Here is a 20,000-nt window from a genome sequence, read left to right as displayed (position 1 = left end):
TATTTAAGCGGAGAAGGAGTACTACTATCGCCAAAAAAAAGGACAGAACAAGCACGTGCTAATGTGAAGGTTATGTGGTGCCTCCGCTCTCTATTAGTTTAACCGAAAATGGAACACGGCGACGGCGGCGGCGGTGGTTGCTTCGATAGGATTAGAGTTCAGAAAGGTGTTTCGATGTGGAAGAAATACCGGGAATAGAAAGCGATAGGTATTAAACAGTATTTATAGCAGAGAGTAGTAGTAGCCCGTGCTCTGTGTGTGCTGCTGGGATCTAGTGCTCTACGATTGTATGTACAAAACTTACGGTTGCTTGTGGATCACTTCGCCAACCATACTGTCAGGAGACAGGAAGGGTAGAGGAGGTGGTGCCCGTAGGCCCATACAAAAGGAGACCAAAAATGTGATGATGATGTGTGTACACATGTAGAGAGGACCATGGATGGATGTCGACGATAGCCAGGACGACGACGAAGACGACGATGATGTCGCCGTGATAGTAGCGACGAGATTGGATGGTTTATTTCGATTATTTGGAACCACAAAACCCGGCCACGTTGAATGGCACGCAGCATCAGCGTCGATTGCCAGGGCGCGGGTAGGTGTGTGTTAGTGGTAACACACGGGGGATATAAACAAAATGATAAGGAAACATAAAGGAACAAGACGAAGAGAAGAGAAAGAGAGAGAGAGAGAGAGAAAATGGAACCATAATGTGAGAAAATGCGATTTGCTGTCTATACTTTATCTATGGTACATAATCCGTCGGAGCACACAGGAAAAGGACGAGTGGCCGTACAAGCGAGCACGGAAAAAGGAGACCGTTCTGTTCCGTTCCGTTTGCCGAAAGAATGTCCTTTTTACCGTTCGCTCACCCGCTCGTTCGCTCGTTCGTTCCCTTGTCCGCTCCGAAGGAAAGATTAAAACATGATACCGGCACATGGCCTTGCGGTGGTAGCCCAACAACACTTACTGTACGACCCGGGCAGTATCCTCGCCGCTGGCACTGCCACCGCCAACACCACCCCCACCACCGATGGGTGACTGTACGATGCTCAAGCTATCGCCGGCGGCACCCCGTTCGACGTTCGTTGCCCCCGTGACGCCATTGCCGTTCACCTTCTCCGTCACGGTGACCGGACGGTACTGTAGTGCGTTGTACGTTCGCCAGAACAAATGCTCCCGATAGTATTTGAGCCCTTCGTACAGGGTTGCCATGATGAAGATGGCCAACATGGACCATAGCAGGCCGCTCAGACTATCGATTTTCCATTGCTCGAACAGAATCGTCTCGACGTAGCCACCGTGGAACTGAAATCAGAGCAGACGTGATGGGAAAAGAATTTAGACCGGATGGGCTGCTGGATGGTGGATGGCGTCCACACGCATACGCAACTTACCGACATTGACATCATATGGTGCACCATACCGGACGCACCATGGCCATCGGCACCATGATCACCGTGGCCTGCGTGGCCCGCGTGCGCTCCGTGATCCACCGTCATCGTGTGATCGTGTGCACTATGGTCGATGCCGCCGCCCGCCGATAGATTGGTGTGGCGTGAGTAATCGTGATGCTCGGAATGGTCCATATGTGAAGCCATCGGGACACCTTCGGGAACAGCTCTTCTGCGCTCTCTCTCTCTCTCTCTCTCTCACGGTCTATCTCTTTCGCTCCCTTGGTTGGGTTTTGCGGCAAAAACTTTTTCTCTTTTCCAGCACTTTTCTACGACACACGACACTTCTTAATCACTTTCTATGCAGTTGCTCCAGTACACTTGGTGGGAGGGAGGAAGGGATGGCAGCCGAGGATCTTACGACAGAATGATGACGTTCCTTGCTGAGACGCTGAAATGAGAAAGAGTAACGAGTAGCAGCGCCCGGGTAATCCGGGGGTGTTAATAGATGGCCATAACTCATAAAACCCCTTTGCACAATCCAAGTCAGTCTGCAAGGCCTGCATACCAGCAGACCAGCGGACCAGTTCCGGGGGCCGGGGAGATTATAAGCGACGGGACGAGTGCGCGGCCATTTGGTGGCACAAAAATGGCGAAATCGCTTGAGACGAGAAAGAATGTCACCGGGAATTTATCGCACTGTTGCACTCTGTGTGTGGCCACGTGCCGGTTTGGTGTCTGGTTGGCGCTAAAGGCGTAAAGTGAAAAGTTTGAAGACAGAAAGCCTTTGGCGACTGCCGGCAAGGGACCTCTGGGCAGAGGTCTAATGGATGGTGGTCCGGATGATAATCGTCAGCAAATTTCACGCCCCAAAGGACATTTGGAAGCGCGAGCACGCGACCGAGATGCTTCTCGTTTACGTTACGACGCTGGTGGCAGCTTCCACCGTTCGGAACCTGCTCGGAATGATAATCGGTGCTTTTCGTCGGAATTTATTGTAGCCAGCGGCACCCAGTTTGCCAGCCAATATCACTCCCTCTCTCTCTCTCTTATCATCTGCATACCCTGGCATGACCTGGCGATCCGCGTTCGGTCGGTCGGTCGGTCGACGCAAAAAGCAATTTAATGGGAAAATTCCGTTCTCCCGTCGATCTCCCGTCGAATTCGCTGACACAGCACGGTATTAGGCAGCTCATAAACACACTGGCATCTGGTGCTGGTAGAGTGGCATGCTGCTTCTTTCTTTTTCTCCTTTAATCAGATCTCTAGTTTAAAATCGGGGCTCTGGAGTTAGGGATCGTTGGCGTCATTTCTAAAATTTAATCTGTCCCCTTCAACCATCATCAACCAAATGCGCCGGGGCTCGCCCTAGCATTCTGGCTGTGACACGAGGCTTGATTAGAAATTCCTAGTTATCCGGAATTCGATTCGATGGCTCAATCGTGTGCCTGAAGAACCAACAGGATCAACGAAGAGGGGCAGAATTTCGCGTAGGTCAATCCGGGTGGCACCAAACATCGGATATGGGGCACTCTTCAAAACAGATACTTCACTCCACTGCTCACTAAAGTGTGCTTCAGGAGTAATGTTCGTAGGATGTGGTTTTAATTGAAATCGCATCGCGCGGACAAAAGCGTGAAATTGTGAATACCCTTCTCTCGCTTCACCAGAATATTCACGCCAAATGTTGCTCTCAATGATGCTGCGCTTTGAAACGAACGTGAATTGAGGACGCTGTTCGGCTTTGAATTCAATTTCCATTCAGACCGCCTGGCCAATCGATTATTCATGCAACAACATGCACCCAAGCGTGCTGTTCCGAGTGCAGTAGGAAAAGGCTTCAATGAGCGGTTCACCGGACCCCGGTGGTTGACATGAAATTGAAAGATATGTTTCGAAGTTCTCGGAAAATTAACATATTTTGTGAATGCTCTGTGCAACCGACACCGTGAGCGAGGCGGTGGTTTTCTCATTAGCATAAAATGTTTCATGATTCCTTCAATTGAAAACAAAAGAAAAATCGGTCCGATCGATATCAATCGTTTAAAAGTTTCCAATAAATTATACACACACACACTCACACACCGAATTCCTGCTCGGTAATTGAGGCAGCTGGAATGAGACAGATGATGAGGCTTACCATCAAACGGAAATCTGTGCCAGGATAATTAGTATTCAAATATCATTCTGCACTGCAGACACATCATCATACCCATCCCCCGCTTTTCAAGCCCGAGCAAACAGATAATCAAACCGAACGAGGTCGCTTTCCTGTTAGGTTTATTAAACTTCATTCGAAACTGGCTTGCTACTGGTAAGGGAAGGCAGTCGGCAGCGGCGGTGCTATCAATGCCAGGTCTTCAATGGCCGTTAAACCTTATTAAATGTCTTCACCATGGCCTCAAACCTTATTAAAACTACATCTCGTACACAAATGTGAGCACACATCAAACGTACTGTTGCCAGGGATGAAGCCACGAACCCACCGCAAATGAGTGAAGAGAAGCTGATATGATCATCGCTGCCGCTCGTGACCGCGCCAACCACAGAGCGATGGGCGAGTGATATGAAAATCCGTAGTTCAGTTGGACGGAAAACGCAATCCACCGAAAGCAGGCAGCAACAGTGGCGAAAGGCCATCGTTTGCGGTGACCAACAGTGGCACTGGCGATAAAGGGGCGAACTGATGGAGGCACATAGTTCGTCTTGTCGTTGTTTCGATTTAATTTTCAATTTATTCGCATCCGACGACGACGACGACGACAACATCAGGGATGCCATGGATAGTGCTGTTTGATGAGAGCATCTTCGAGCATCGCGGGATGCCGCTGGTTTTCTTGATCTTGGCGTCGACATTGAGAATATGTCAATCGTGCCGTGGGCCAAGGATCGCTCGTTATCCGAAACTCCGTCACAGTAAAGGAACGTTTTTGGCGACAGTCGTTAGAGGCATCGAGGAAGAAGTTCTAACGACCATGGTAGAGGCATGCTTTTGAAGCGTCAAAGCTAGCGTCGATTTCTTCATGCTGGGCTGCTGTGATTAGTGCGCCCATCCTTTTAAAACTCACTTAAAATTAGAATAAATAAGAAGCAATTACCATTCAGCAACTAATGGTTTGGCAGCCAGCCACTAACGCACAGAAGATGCTGCCCAGATAGTTTGACATTGGACGTGAAGGAGTTGGCACAACTTTGCGCAACAAAAGAATTCGTAGAATCGCATCATTTAGACACTCTGCTGCATCTTAGATGTAGTGCTGCTGGGTACGATTTTCATGAACATCGCTCGCTACTGTAGTACAACAGCAAATGGTAGGCATGGGAGGGAGGATTCCATCACTACTTCCATGCTACCAACGGGAACCAGAGAGCGATAGAGCGCATTGCACGTCTATCAAAGGGTTGAAGACCTAAGCTGCCTGTGCCGCCTCCTGTGCCAGCCGTGGAATTGTTTCGATTCGTCTCAATTAGCGACAATTGTCCCTGGCCAGCGTGTGACTGGCGGATGGCATGATGCTGCCAACAGACACCAGCGATTGCGGGCGTATGCGAGGGAGGGTGCGTGATGCAATCAGTGCGCCAAATGCAGGGTGTCATCCGTCTGTGCTAGGGGAAACATGTCTGAGAGTCTGTGTGATTTGTTTTATGCTCCCCTTCCTCCTCCTACCAGGTCAAAACGACCCGACAGCAGCTTGTAACAGTAGAGCATCAGCTACATCCGGGTATCAAGTGAACGCCTGCGAGGCCTGCGTAGGCACTCTTTATATCGCTGCATTCTCGATGCAGTGTATAGTCACATCACGGCTATTCGCTATTCTTGTTTTGGATGCGCTTAAAAAAAAAAATATCATCCAGCAGGCACGCCCAGTACGCCCTCTTTCGCAGTGACACACAGACACATAAACGCCATGCATACCGTTTGTGCTATCTGTCCGTTTGAACATCACACTCATCATTCAGAGCGCGTCCGCTTGGCCAAACGCAATAATTTCGGACCAAACGGAAGCTGATTGAACAATATGCGATCGTTCATTCCAGTGCGTTGCACGCTGCACCTGGTATGGGTTTTTCCATCCTTGGCGTTATGTATTCCAATATGTTAATCATATTTACCGACGCTGTATTATTGTGTGCATTTTTGGCATACTTCTGTGCATCTTTCACGAACCGACGAGATGCTCGCTCGGTTTATGATGATTTAATTATGCTCACGCCCCAAGGGCACCGACGTCCCTGGACACATGCAGAATGGACATCAACTTAGCACAGACACCCTCAACGAGCAAACTGAACTGAGGTGCCGTAAACGATTCAATTATTTATAAAAATTACATATACAGAATAACAGAAACAATGGCTTTATAATGATGTAAAGCACAATCAGACGAATTTTTATACTTGTTTTAAAATGTTAATGCCAAGCACCGTGAATGATATGACAATTATTTCGACACATTTAGCTTTTTCTCCAAATACATCGCCATCATCATCATCCGTGTGTTCGCCATCATAACGATCACACGAATACACTTGTTGCTAGCGTAAGACCAGTTTGCCTAGAAACGATCACTACATGGCAACGTGGCCAGGCTACTACCAAGCAACAACTGAGTCTTCGATTAAAATGTGAATGACTCACGAAATTTGAAATTCAACTATTTTTCATTAATTTAGTATCTTGGCTTTCGAAAATACATTTTCTTCTTCTTTTTTGCCTTCTAACCATCACGTCTTCTAACCGGACGAAGGAATGCTATAAGTCACAGCTGAGAAGCACCCCGCGTGCGTGCCCCAGAGAACGGGCACGAAAATCGACCAAACTGGACGACCTTGACAAATGGGCGCGCGCATGCACACAGAGCCACTGGCAGGCTGGCTGGCTGCCGGGCAACCGGGTCTATGTAGTAGTGACGTTTGTCCCACTCCACGTTATGCTATTGGGGGGGGGGGGGGGGAGGGGGAGAGGGTAGCTCCACCACGGAAGCTGCATCCCCACTAAATCCAACGACCAAGGGGCAACGTAAACGCTTTTAGCCTGAAGCCGTTGAGTTGGTTTCTGTGTTTGCCCTCATGAGCGAGCGGTGGACTTGTTTTGTCTGCTTCTGCTGCTGCTCCGAACGGACAGCCGGTTGAAGCACCTCCAGCAAGCTGCGATGCGGCTTCATCCTCGCCAGAGTGCCGCCGCCAGCCACTTGTTGTTTATCGCCATCTAAGACCCAGGGCCCGGGGATGCTGCCCATCGGGAAATCTCGGCAACTGCATTTTACAACAACCATTTTCTCGCTACACACAGAGGAAGTAAGGAACGAAGGCACGTAATTCAATGAATGGCCATAGTTTGCCCTCGTGCTCCCCCTCCCTCTTCCATCCCTCCCCCGAAGGAGCGCTTTGGAACTTTTCACGAAATTCCATTCTTCAGTTTACATTCCATTAATTTTTAGACGCAACTTGTTTGGCTAAGCATATTACAAATCCGCCGGGCGCAGACGTGTTTTCCAGAGGGGGGTATAGCCGATCCGAGAACTCGACGTTTTAACGGAAATGGTGGGAGGTGTTTCCCCAGCAATGGCCAACCGGTCAAAGTTCTAAGGCGATGAGTTGGCAACAAACAAAACAAAAAAAAAAGAAAGGGAATCTGGCAAAAGTTTGCCTCAGTTCGCATTGCCATTAATTAAAGGAAGCCTTCGCCCATCGCCAATGGTATTTGAGGTGTAAATATCGCAGCAGCCCACGTTCCGGTACACTAATGTAATCGGGGCGGCCAAGCGACAACCTTAAAACCTAATTTGTTTTTCATTGAAAATCAAAGAAAAACACGATTGCCTGGTTTGTTAAAGCAGTGCTCAAAGGATACCGAATAACAGTGCTCTTGTAGAGAGTTCGAACTGGAACGATTCCTGGAACCCGTCACAGCTGGATCCATAAATGCATTTATGCTTCAAATGAATGTTTCATGAATGTCGGTCAAGTGCGCACTTGCTCGATCCGATCGGTGGATCAAAGTTCGCTGGCAGCTGGAACCGCTTCGTTACTACTTAAAAATGGGCTGATGATGGAGTTGGTTTTCCCCCGAAATCCCGGATTCTTGGTTATTACCAACGAATTAATTAAAAAAAAAATCCCAAAATTTGCCCTCAAAAAGTGTTTGCACCACAGTTTGCCGGTTTGGTTTATCGGTAAAAGGCGAGCGTTGGTTTTCATCGTAACCTGATAAACTATTTACACTGTCCCGGCGGTCCTTGTAGAATCCGTAGGAGCGAATGGTTTACTTTGATGAAGCGAAACTCTATACCAACAGAATTTGCAGAAGGTAAGCAATCGAGCAAAGGCGGAGCCAACCTTGACGTTTGCTGCTTCTACTAAGAATAAAAATATTGCAGCCACCGGGGGCATCGTTGTTCCAGTGTTCGTATTATGCTTGCTCCTTCAAACGTCATTCAAAGCCCCGTCTCATCATGTTGCCATCCTAGCTGCTGCGATATCACTTACATGCTGCCAAGTAGTACAATTCTCTGCAGGAAACAAATTGCACGTTCTCGCTGGCATGTAACGACATAATTTACTGTTTCATATTCACTGATGGATTCTGGCAGGTGCTCCGTTGGTTCGTGCTAGTCTTTCGCATCTTCAGTGCACACACACACACACACACACAGACGCACGCACAGACCGGAAAAAGGCTGGAGAAAACCTCATCCTTTTCGCTTTCCATGTGCCAAATAAATTGTAGTTAGCGATAACGATCGGATTCACTCGTTCGCTCGGGGTTCGCTTTTAGCTTCCACAACCGGGGAAACGAAAAATGTAATGAAAGAAAAGTCATTACTTTTCAATTTCCGATGTGCCTTCGCCGGAATTCTCATCGATTCCACTTGAATTAACGGAGGGGAAAATAAAGAAGAATAAAATCATAAGTCGGCATTTCTAGTGTTCGCACAACTTTGTACACCCAATCCAAACCGACCGACCGACCGACAGCACGAAGACTAAGTTTTTGGTAGATTGAATGAAGCGAACACTAAAATGGAAAGGTCGCCAGCTGACCGAACGGGCGGAAGGAACGGAAACCGAAGAGATATTATTATCAGATTCTTCAGAGGTAAGTAGTAGTAGTAGTAGCAGTAGTGTGGTTTTCCATACCAACCTCGATCGCCAATGCTGCAGCAGCAATTTTTGCGCAAACCGTACGCGGCCACACTCGCACACAGATGGCTGGCGGCTTCGTCACGTTTTGCCTATAAAAAACATTTATCAACAAAAACCCCGGTCATCTGCAGCACCATAGCACAAACCAAGCTGTTCTGCAGCCACGGCAGGAAATAGTCTGTCCAAATTCTTGAACGGTATATCGCCGTTGATCTCCGTGGTGTTTGTCGAAGCCCAACCCCTAAGGATTCTCTGCTCACTCCACGTGATAGCGCGGCGCCAATAGGTATGCTGTTCACGGTTTTCCAATTTCCGATCGAAAAGGAAATTCCAATTTGAAACTATTCGCCACCAAAAGCGGCGATCCGGGATCCGGAATCAGCACTTTGACCACCGGTGTTGTGGTAGGTCTCCTTCGCGCTCTCTGTCTCTCTCTCTCTCTCATGCTCTCGTAGAAATCTTCCGGTGCATGGTCCGTGGTCGATGCAGTGCAAACGAGGCGGAATTGCAACGGTTTAATAGAAAAACGTACCGTTGGGTGAGCGACATGCCCGAGAAGGGTTGGGCAGCAGTGACCCCGATTAATTACTGACGTGTGGTTTCTATGCTTTTGGTTTCTCAATTCGTTCTAATTCGATCGAGCTCTGAGTTCTGATTCAATCTCTCGATGCCAAAGCATGCAACAATATATATGCTAGATTGGAATCAAGCGAGCAAGACTGGGAGTGAACAAGAGTTCAACATTGATTGAAACTGATTTTATATCCTCTGGCGTTGTTCACCATTTACCGTCGTTTTTTCTCTTTTGCCTTTTCTCCTAATAATTTTCAAATGCAACAGCTGCCTGCAACATGATTTGAGTTTGAAAACTATGTTCAAAATTATTTTTCCATTCCTCTCTACTGGCACCATCTATTGTTCAGCTGTTCACGGCGGCACTAAAGGATAAGAAGGAGTTATGCCAAGACAAATAGTTTCAACTTAATGGACTTGCACATGCAGGAACAAATGAAACTCTTCTAAGGCAGTTTCTTGTTTATGAACTCGCTCGACACACTAAGATAAGTGCACTAAATGCAATGAACTCTGTTTTCGAGCTCTCAAGCACTCGTTACGGAACCCAGGAGAAGAAGGTGCAAACAACAGTTGAAACGAATGCACTTCAATGATCTGGTTAAACATTGCTTGGAGACCATATTTTCATTCTCATCCTTTCAAACAATGCTCTACACCAGATGAGCAAAACACGCCACTCGACCACGACGACGATTCCCCAAGAGCCCAAGCCAGGATGCAACAAACAAACTTTAACGCTCGAAGTTAGGATATTAAAGCCTTGGTCGGTCGGTGAGCCACACCAACAGGCAAACATGCTGTATTGTGGGTTGCATCTCGTACGAAGGCGAAGGAGCTTTTGCTAACAAAATTGCGAAGAAATTGCATCTTCTGACAGCCGCTCGGGGATAAGTTCATTTGGGGTGCAGCAACACACGGACACTCAGCCTCTCCAGCAACAGACGACGCGCTCGGTGGTTCGTTTCTAGGAACGCGCTCACGAAACCATTACCAAGAATCTCCAAACAAGAAAAGTCTGCGCCGAGGACGAGAGTGACGCTAAGCAGCCATTGCTTTTCCACGAATCTCCACGGCTACTTCAGGAGTAGCCGTGGTGTGAGCGACATTGTCTTGGTTTAGAAGGTGTCCAGCAATCCCGTGTGTTGACTTTACTAGCCACTCGATGAATGAAGAACACCGCACACGTACACATACGACCGAAAGTGGGGTGGGATTCGCGTTTATGCACTCGAGTTAGTTGTCACCACCAGCGAGTAGCTGGTTCGCGTAAAGCTTGTTAAGCACTTAACTAAGCGTTGCGCATCGCATCGAGCGAGAAACCACCGGTTACGAACACAATTTAGCATCAACCTCCTCCGCGGACGAAACATAACTACCGACTGTGACGCCGGAGGGTGGCGAATTATAATTAAAAACGATTGGCTAAAACAATCCCAGCCCAAAATGAACGGCGCGGATGGATGCGGTTAACCAGAGTCGTGCGCCCGCAGATCGATTTGCGTTGCCGTATTATCGCGTACGCGCGGTCTGGCTAAACAGTTGCTATCTTGATAAAGAACAGTGTCACCAGCTGTGTGGTGTGCGTGCGTGTATGTGTGTCTGTAGTTGATTGGGCAGCACTATCAAGGGATGTGTTGTGGTGTTCTTCTTGTCGAGAGCTCCTCATTGGCATCGGCAAACAGCATCAAACCCACCAACAAACATCATTGTGGTGGGAGGCGCAGACCGAAACCACAGAACCGATCCAAGGGTTGGTGCTGCTGCTGCTGCCATAGCCTTTACCGCGCACTAGCGGCGCTTATCGCCCCCTTGCTCTGACCGATAATTTCTTTTCAAAGACGCAATATACACTAGTGACACTTGGAGTGGATTGCTGCTATTGCGGGGAACCATCGAAACCGGTGTTGTTGCTGGTGATAAAAAGGGTGAAAATCTAATGTCCTACCCTGGAGGATCCCTCTGTCTGCTGCACTAGCCCAGAATCGTCTGGTAAACAGTACAGTGGGGCACCACAGAAAGGCAAATAAGCGATTGGAACCGATTGTGTTGGTTTGGTTGTTGGTCAACGTCATCATTACTCCTTGAAATCTTTTGTGGTTTGATGATAAAGAGGACGAGTAAGGGGTTGGCGTGTAAGGAACAAATCTCTTTCTTCGGCCGCCTTTTCCCTCATCAACATATCGCATGAACAGGGAGCGCGCGTAGGCTGTGATGCGTGGGTCGCATTCGATTAATTTTGTCTCGATTATTAAATTTACTTTGCACGGCTCGAGGTCTTTCGCCTCTCAGTATTTTTACTGAACCGATGTTCTAGCGATGGGAACCGTGGCACACTTAGATGCTACCAGACGTACTTACTATTTGATCTATGATTGGTTACCTTGTCGGATGGTAAAGGTATTAGTGTAGTTAATAAGAATTCTGCCTTTGATGTCGCACTATTGAGCAGGAAAGAATCATGAATCATTCAACACTAAAGCATATGCCAGAGCGATGTCAACATACCTTGAAATCGAACATTGAGCACATCGGGGCAAACCAACCAAATAACAGCTTACGAGGAAAAAAAGCATTACCCCGTAAAAACTCTCCGGAAAAAAACCTTTTTGACTCGTGATGCCAGATACAAATACGTTGAAATCGTGTGACAGGCACCGAAATAAATGGGATTCAGTTCCGCGTAATCGAATCACCAACTAATACGCTGAATGCAGATCGATCTTTCTGAATGCATCCTAGTAGCTTCCGTTTAGTCGACAGCACGGCACCACGGTACAACTTTTGGGATCGATTTCCAGTGAAACACAATAGAGCACCATATCAGATCACTCTCGATGGTACGGTACCAGTCCGTCACTGGACCTGGCAAACTCTACTGTCCCACGGGAGCGTATCATCGTGAACTCGGTCCCGGAGCCATCCCGGACTGTTGACTATCAGCTAAACACACACCCAGCGATCACGTACACGACGACCGAAGAGGGTGTGTTCCAGGGGGACTGTGCTTTAGCATTTCGTGGCCATAAAGCATGGTGGCAAATGGACGATGAACTGAAAATCTCAATTGACAGTCCCCAACTATGCGGTGGTACTGGCTGTGTTATTGCGGTAAACGGATTTATTTCATGTTTGTTTTGAGAGAATTTTATCACTCCGCTACCCACAGCAGCAGTAGCAGCAGCAGCAACAATAATAGCGGATCATCATCGCGAAGGCAAAAAACCCATTTTTTCTGCTGAGGTAATACCTTTTCCAGTATTTTTTTTTACCCTCTCCACTCTGGTAGAATCGCGCAACTCGAGCCATTTTTAATTCCTGTGACCTAGTTCGGGCTGCTGCTGTCCATCATGGCCACTCACTCGACCGCTTGCGATTATCGTCACACTGGATGTTCAATAACTTTGCCGTTAAACGGCACGCAACAGCGGTTTCGATGAGCGATGGGTCTCTGTGGTTTTGAACAAGTGGCCGATATTGGCGTACACATCGGGATCGGGGGTTCGATTAAAAAGGCTATGCCGAGCGTAAAATGCTGCCCGTGATTGGCAGAAAGGGAATCAATCCCAACTATTCTAACCAAATCTCATTACTCATTAGTGGGATTGGTATTGATTGAAATCTAATCAACAGTATTTAGTGCCTCACCATCAGCAGCATTACTCCATACTACTACAGTACTGAAAGGTGACTAATTGCGTTCTTCAGGGATTCCTGTATCCACAGTGTGTTAAATATAATAAATTAACTTAGTTACAATCATCGTCACTTCCGGTACGTGCGGAACTGTAATGAAGGAAGCATTGAAAACATTGTGAGCGTTCCCAAAACATATCTTCCTTCGCAGAAACTATGCTCGATTGGAATCATCTGGTGGTATTCATCGTAACTTATGAGCATTAGAAACAGTAGAAGGGAAACAATGCATTTGAGGCTTCCTGCTGGTGTACTCATCTCAGAAGCCTGAAACCTCGCACGTTACCACGAGACTTCGCACAAGCACTAGCAAACAATTAAATTTATCTTCGAACGATCGGCCTACCGCCGAGAGTTGCATTCGTGCAGCAGGTGCAGGTTGCACCGGCCCATGTTACACCGGCTGACGAGGTAATTTAGAACAAACATTGTTGCTGCCACACCTCCAATGCCAATACCTTCACCGTGCCCCACGTTGTTAACAAGTTAGGACAAGCTATCGGGCTTACTATCGAGCTGGGCTTCCATGGTAGCCCAGACGTCGAGTTCGGACGCCACATCAAATGCAGACGTGTTCCGAGCCGATGTGAGTTCTTCGTACTCTGCATTGTCCGATTTTCCCGGTAACTTGAGCCAAACCCACACGGTTCAGGCTATGTATTGATGGTGCTGGTGATGTTGTTGCAACTAGGCTACCACATGGCAAGATCCATACTAGAGTTAGAAAGGCTACAATACCTTCGATTTAATGGCGACCATCGAACAATGTTTAATAAGTTCCATTCCATGAAAAGGTAAAACTTTTGGCTTGCTGTGCAGAACAGTTCCTGTTTTTAATTGCAAACCATAGAATTCTGCAGTACTACCATCAGCCCAATAGTATACGGGAACGGGATGGTGAAAAGCATGCAAATTTTGATCCTGTGCAGGCAAACAGTTTTTATCAGCCCAAAAGAGAACCCGACCAGTTCGACAGTGAAAGAATTTTTAATAAGTAATTTCAGTTTTGTAAGCATAACCGCCCTAGCTTTTAATGCATAGCATTTCGAGGAAGTACTAGAGTCCACTACAGATCGTATGCACTAGACCTAGAAAGCGATAGTTCAAAGGATATTCATTTTCCCGGGAAAGGGTACCGTGTACCTTATAGCTTAAGGTGATCTGTACGATGCAAGGTTGCACTTGCAAACACCTAACTTATGCACGAACCGATCTAGCTAACTAACCGGACAAACAAACAAACACAATTCACCTTAATGGGGCACAATAAAGCTTACTCCAGCTTCAGTGCTCCCGCATACGCCAGAGCTCGAGCTCGATTTGCCAGTTTGCCGAGTTTAAGCCTCGGACACGAACACGGACCCGGATAACGAGTAATCCACAGTTCGCAGAATCCTTCCGCTTCAAGCGAACATATCGGAGAGAACAACGGCCAAGGGAGGGTATCATTGCTACCGAGTGCAATGATAGCCGGTCTTTCGGTAAGCTGACGAGCGTCGTGGGTGTCTGTGAACTCCCGCAGCACGTGTATTCACCCGCAAACGGTGGCTAATGAGTTTAGCGAAAGCCCCAGCTTTAATGTCAACAGTCACTTTGCCAGGAACTCCGAACCCGGGAGGCGGGAGGATCTGGTGACAGATTTCCGGGACATGAAAGGATCGTTGGGAACCGCGTTGCGCCAGCATTAATGCCGCTAACTCGCGCCGAATTTATGGTAAATTGTGCGAAACAAATCAGAACAGAACAGAGTGGGGATAGGATATTGTACCACGTGAAACCCGTCCCAAAAGTTTAGGTGAAACACGTGCCAATGTTGCTGCGATTGATCTTGTGTCGTAATTAGAAAAGTCCGCTCGCGTTGCCGGAGGCAACGAAAAGCAATGTGAAAGGGATGAAAAGGTGAAAACGGATTCAATCGCTTTATGCCGCTCCAGAACTTTACTCCAAGAATGTAACTTCCGTTCGCTCAAGTGCACGCGGTTGGAGCTGTGTTGAGCCGATTCGATGCTGCTAAATTATGCAAAATGATGTGACGACCTCAGCAAGCATTATGAGAACTGCTTGACAACATTCCTTCAACAGCTCCAACTACAGAGCGCAATCTAGAGCCGCATTCCAATGGGCAGCTAATAGATTTCGTATATATCTTTTCTCACGATCTGGTAACCCCTTCTCGAAAACCACACCCCAACGCACCACAAACCACAACCAAAATCCCGATAAGATCCGTCAGAGCAACTTTAACAGCTTAGAAGGTTAAGTCCGCGAGTGAAAGAACTGGACAGCCGCCGGTACCGGTCCAATCGTCCTTTCCCTTGTTGGGGAAAACCATTTTACAGCCGATTAGCTAGACAAACACAACGAAAACCTCAAGCCGTCTTTCATAATCACTGCCAGCACTCTTCTCAACCGGCCACAAACACCAACGGTAAACGGTGCGAAACGATGCGAAAGTCTCGACGTCATCTGGGGCGTGGGTTTGAACAGGACAATTAATCAAGCTCAAGCTTTAAAATCGAAATTCCATTAGGTACAACTTTGCCCCTCGTGAAGGGCAGTCCCGTGGTCATAAAATGTTGGCTCCGGTAACCGGCAAGCACAAGTCGCTTTATTATACAAAAGCTCTTATTATTTGGGGGGAAAAAACAATACGAAAATACCGAACCGTCGAATAGAAGACTCCGCAAAACTCGTACCACGGTGAAACTAATCCAGCGTGTGTGTGTGTGTGCGGGAGGGCGGACCACAAGCGTCGGGAAGCGAAAGGAATGTCGAAGTCGTGACGACGGACGGAGTGGACTCGAACCCACGATCTGCTCCGCAAAAGTGCTTCATTTCGCAATCGGAAACCACAAGAGCAACGAGGCACAGCATAGCCTTGACGGTGAACGCCATGACCCCTCCGGCAGGTTTGACTGCTCCAAATTCATGCTGTCCCCTACCTCCACCAGCAGCGCGCGTAGCACACTTTCGAAACTGAACGGTACACGGAGGAACAGAGTTTTTGGGGCCAGTTAGAGAGTTCGCCTTTTTTATGACTTCACCACTCCCGGTACCGAACCGTGTGCTAAAGGCTCCTGGTGCTCCATTTTCCTCCTGTCACGCCTCCAGCCGATCCTCCTGTCACGCCTCCAGCCTTCAGGTCTCGGACAACCGCAAACCGAAACCGGAAAGCGTGTCAAAAGTTGCGTGGCATCTAAAACAACGCATCTAGCAGCATCAACTCCTCGGGGCGTACATCGGTGTTGCTGGTGGAATGAGCATAGCATCATAAAGTTGGTATGCGTTGGGCGGAAGCACCGGAACACGTTGATTGCACGTGTGCAGCAGCAGAGCGTAATGGTGGGCTACGGTGGTCACACGGGCGTCAATTTCACGCACCAGCGCGACAGTACATGTTTGTCTTTGTCCCTGCAATGCCAAAAATAAGCCCCATATCTTTGCTGGAATTGGACGTCCTTTTTTTTTGAGGGAGATTCCATGGATGTCAACTTTCCGACAGAGACAAATTCCGTGACCGTGAGTGATGGACAGGTGGAATGGGTGACCTCTCTCCTCCCGCGTGACAGAGATGTGCTATATTTGTGGTCCAGAACTAGGAGTAAAACAGGGAATCATTTGTTCGGCAACATTAATTCCGACCGACTTTTGTGGTACGTCGAGGTGCGATATCAAGCCCTTCGGGGTTCATCAAAGGATGCCCCGTAATGTTGTACGAGCTTTAAATTAATTATTTTCTCACGTAACTCGAAGCGACCAACGCTGGAACTTCACCGAAACCCACAGTACTCGCACTGTGACCACATTTTATAGTTCCACTTGGTACAGCGTCAGTACAGCGAGAATATTAACCCACTACTGGCAATGGGGATAGTGCACAACAACAACAACAATCTACAATAATTAAACTTCCATCAAATAGAGTGGGGACAGGGGACATTTAATTATTTCTATAAATCGCACACCGCCGTCTAGTTGGAGGTTTGAGTAGTTCCGTAAATATGCATCGCCTGCTGATGTGAACCGCACCAGCTAACCAACAATGTTGCACTGAAGAGCAGGCTATGCGTGTGTGCGGTGGCTGTGGCTGGTAAATGGAGGGCGATGTATTACAACTAGAGAGAGAGAGAGAGAGAGAGAGAGAGAGAGAGAGAGAGAGAGAGAGAGAGAGAGAGACGAATCCATCCATCGCCTACTGGGGGAATTTAGAACCACAGAATATGCAGCTATTTCCACGGGAATCCGTCGAAGCCTGCAAGGACCTGCTGGAAAGCATTTTCCCGGAAGGGAAATGTTCCTGTCATTCGACATATTCGACGGAAAACGGTTTTAGTCGCTAGCACACGATGGCACATATGGTTTGTGGCATGGCGGGCGTAATGAAAACCTTAGGAGACAGATATTGGGCCCGAAAGTGATGCTTAGGAGACCGAAGTGACTATCAAAAGCTCGCATCGAGATGTTCGATTAAATTTTGATTAAACTATGCTAATGAGAAACAGCTTCGATCAGACGGTGTCTCAAACAGTCAAGTATCTAGGATCGTCTAAGGGATATTTCCATTCGTTTTCCCCTCGCCAATCCTCACGGAGCGGTCAGTGCTTTTGCTTCTGATTGTACACGCTTTGCTTTTTGGCGTTTATCTCCTCCTCCGCACGAGGATGAAAGCAAGGATACCACTCTTCCACAGTATTCTTGCAGCCGGAGGCAGGCTGGTTCTGGTTCCGGCACAAACTAAGATACTCGAAACACTAGGCTTGAAGCTATGTTTTCCCAAGAACTCATTAGAGCGGCTGAAGTATGCCGAGCGTACCATGTGACCCCCACACCAACAAGCCCAGACTGAGGCAAAGCTCGGTGTCACCAAATCAGAAGCAACATTCTGTGGAACAGTTGTATGTGTGTGTGTGTGTGTGTTTGTTTTCATGGAAGAGAAAACGCCCGAGAGAGAATGCACTAAAAAAGGAAAACCTCGGTGAAAAGCAAACCCAATGGGGAACCACAAACACACACACACACAATACGCTCGCAGTGGGCCACCATTCACAGATTTGTGGATCCTTGGCCCACGTTCTCCATGGCCCTACGTTGGTAGATGCTCATTAAAAATTGTCAACCTAAAGAGCTTGGTCCCAAAATGTCCCACAAGCGAGAGTAAAACGTTCTGCGCCCATGTCGCAACTGCTCCAATTGACCAACTCCAGCACAACGGTCATAATGCCAATGCGAAGGCGAAGGCGAAACATGAGCAGCAGATTGTCGTCGTCCCCGGGGGAACCGTCGTCCAGCGAAAGCAGGTTAGCGCAATTGCATTTATCTAATTTTATTCTTCTATTTCCGGATCACCGGAGGCGGCCACCGTTTTCGTTTTCCTTCTTTCGACGTCACGTTCATCGTTTCACAAAAACAACAAAAAAAAACCCCCGAGAACAGAGGAAGAAAATACGGAAATCGTGATTGAAAACTCGAAGTAGGCAGAATATCAATCTGGATCGATACGGGCATATCGTTTGGTGGCCTACACCACAGTGCAAATAGTAATTATTTCGCTGGCTCTCGCATCTTATGCAGACGTTGGTCACGGAGCAACCGAACCTGCGCCAAGGTCTGCGTTGAGCCCTGTTCAGGGCCGATCGATGGCCCCAACCGTTTCCTTCTTATGGCAGATAAAAATGGAGAAAATGAGACGGAAGCAAATGGCGTCACAATTAAACAAGCACATTCTGTCGCCACTCCAGCCCAGGTGAGATTACTTTTCCAAACAGTGGAGCGGATTGCTGCTGGTGGTGGTGGTGGTGGTTAGTGTGCAATCCAATCGTCGTCGTCGTCGTCGTTGTCAATCCAAGTAGCACTGCAATCGGATGGGGGCATAAAATGTTGTCGAAGTTGCAGATAAGATTGCTGAGCCAATTGGCATGTGGTGTGATGGGTGGCAGACACAGGCAGACACCCGATGGCCACATGCCATTTTGCGAAACCCGCGACGCTTCCGTCTAGAATCGATCTTCTTCGTTGTCGTCGCCATAGCGAGGGCATTTCGCGATGTCTCGAGTGTCGATGGCTACTTCGCTAGTTCGTTTTGGGTTGAATGCGCAACGCGATCGTCTTACGATCACGCATTTTGCATGGTTCGGCAGTTTCACGTGCCTGTTGCAATTATGTAAGCCGGGCGTAAGGTAAGCGGGTCTGTAGCGGTCTGAGACAACGTGGCAGCCGTCTGTCGGTCAATGTGTGAACGGTGCTCGAGTCACTTCGCGTTACCCACAAAAGGGATTTTACGATGCAAAGTTAATAACTACCTAGAGAAGCAGTAAGGGTTGCAGAGCTGAATGTCGGGTGCATGATTGCTTCACCATTAATTCTGCGTTGATGGTTTTTGACTTTTTTGGCAAAAAGAATTAAAAAAAGTTTGATTGATTTAAATATTTATTGTACTAAAAGCGTATTCTTCAAAAGCAATCACGTTACTTGCTGCTGTGTAATGCTTGTTTGTATCTTGCCTTGGGTTAAAGCACCGGTATTAACTTGCACACTGTCCAGGCCTGCTGAGATTAGTGCAACAAAACTTTTCGACAACAACATTCGCCTCAACCCAAACCAAAACTAACACCACCAACCGGGGCTGGGCAGTAATGGGAAAGTTTATGTTTTTCAAATTGAAATAACAACGGAATTACCATTCTGATTGCATCGTCAGCTCGCAAAACAATGCGAATATCGCGAATGCAGGTGCACACCGTGGAGATGGCGGTAAAATGGGTAATAAATTCCGCAACAACAACAGCAGCGAAAAGAATTAAGTGAAATACTCGCACCTTCGCGAGCCTAGCCTGCCGGCTCTCGTGATGCAACTCGGTGACCGCCAGCACCACGAGGGAGAGAGAGAGAGAAACCAGCCAAAGTTGCAACGAGCGCCAAAGCTAGCTACTACAGCATGCACCATGCTTTGGTGGCCACACGGTGGTGGAGACGACGAAGTTGCATCACAGCAGACATCGGCTGTCGGCGAAGTACGAACGGAAAAAAGCGACTCTACTGAGCGGGGAGCAGGCGGCCATGAGATCAAGTAACCTCGGGATCTTGTAAAAACATCTTAAAAGTAAAGCGAGAGAGATAGAGAGAGAGCACGCGTGCGAGAGCGCACAGCATTTGGGGGGGATGCGAGGGATGGGAAGGAAGGGGTGTGGGTTG

At 47.9% G+C, this 20,000-nt stretch overlaps 1 protein-coding gene across 8 annotated transcripts in view; it reads right to left on the bottom strand.

Annotated features, from left to right (window-relative positions):
- The window catches only part of LOC125948925 (high affinity copper uptake protein 1), a 23,237-nt gene that overhangs the window by 2,191 nt on the left and 1,046 nt on the right, over window positions 1–20,000 (bottom strand). The window contains exons 1-5 of one of the 8 annotated variants that reach the window (XM_049675479.1): window positions 11,622–11,767; window positions 10,406–11,554; window positions 1,398–1,845; window positions 971–1,308; window positions 305–334 (exon numbers count right to left, since the gene is read on the bottom strand). In XM_049675479.1, the coding sequence (XP_049531436.1) occupies window positions 305–334; window positions 971–1,308; window positions 1,398–1,601 (572 nt within the window). In that variant the 5' untranslated portion in view covers window positions 1,602–1,845; window positions 10,406–11,554; window positions 11,622–11,767. The other 7 variants (XM_049675477.1, XM_049675480.1, XM_049675481.1 and 4 more) reach the window with 7 other exon arrangements.

Source organism: Anopheles darlingi, chromosome 2 (genome assembly GCF_943734745.1).
Source record: "Anopheles darlingi chromosome 2, idAnoDarlMG_H_01, whole genome shotgun sequence".
In the NCBI taxonomy this organism is placed as follows: Eukaryota; Metazoa; Arthropoda; class Insecta; order Diptera; family Culicidae; genus Anopheles; species Anopheles darlingi.
Note: the sequence above shows the minus strand (reverse complement) of the source record. Positions and strands in the feature narration are given on the sequence as shown.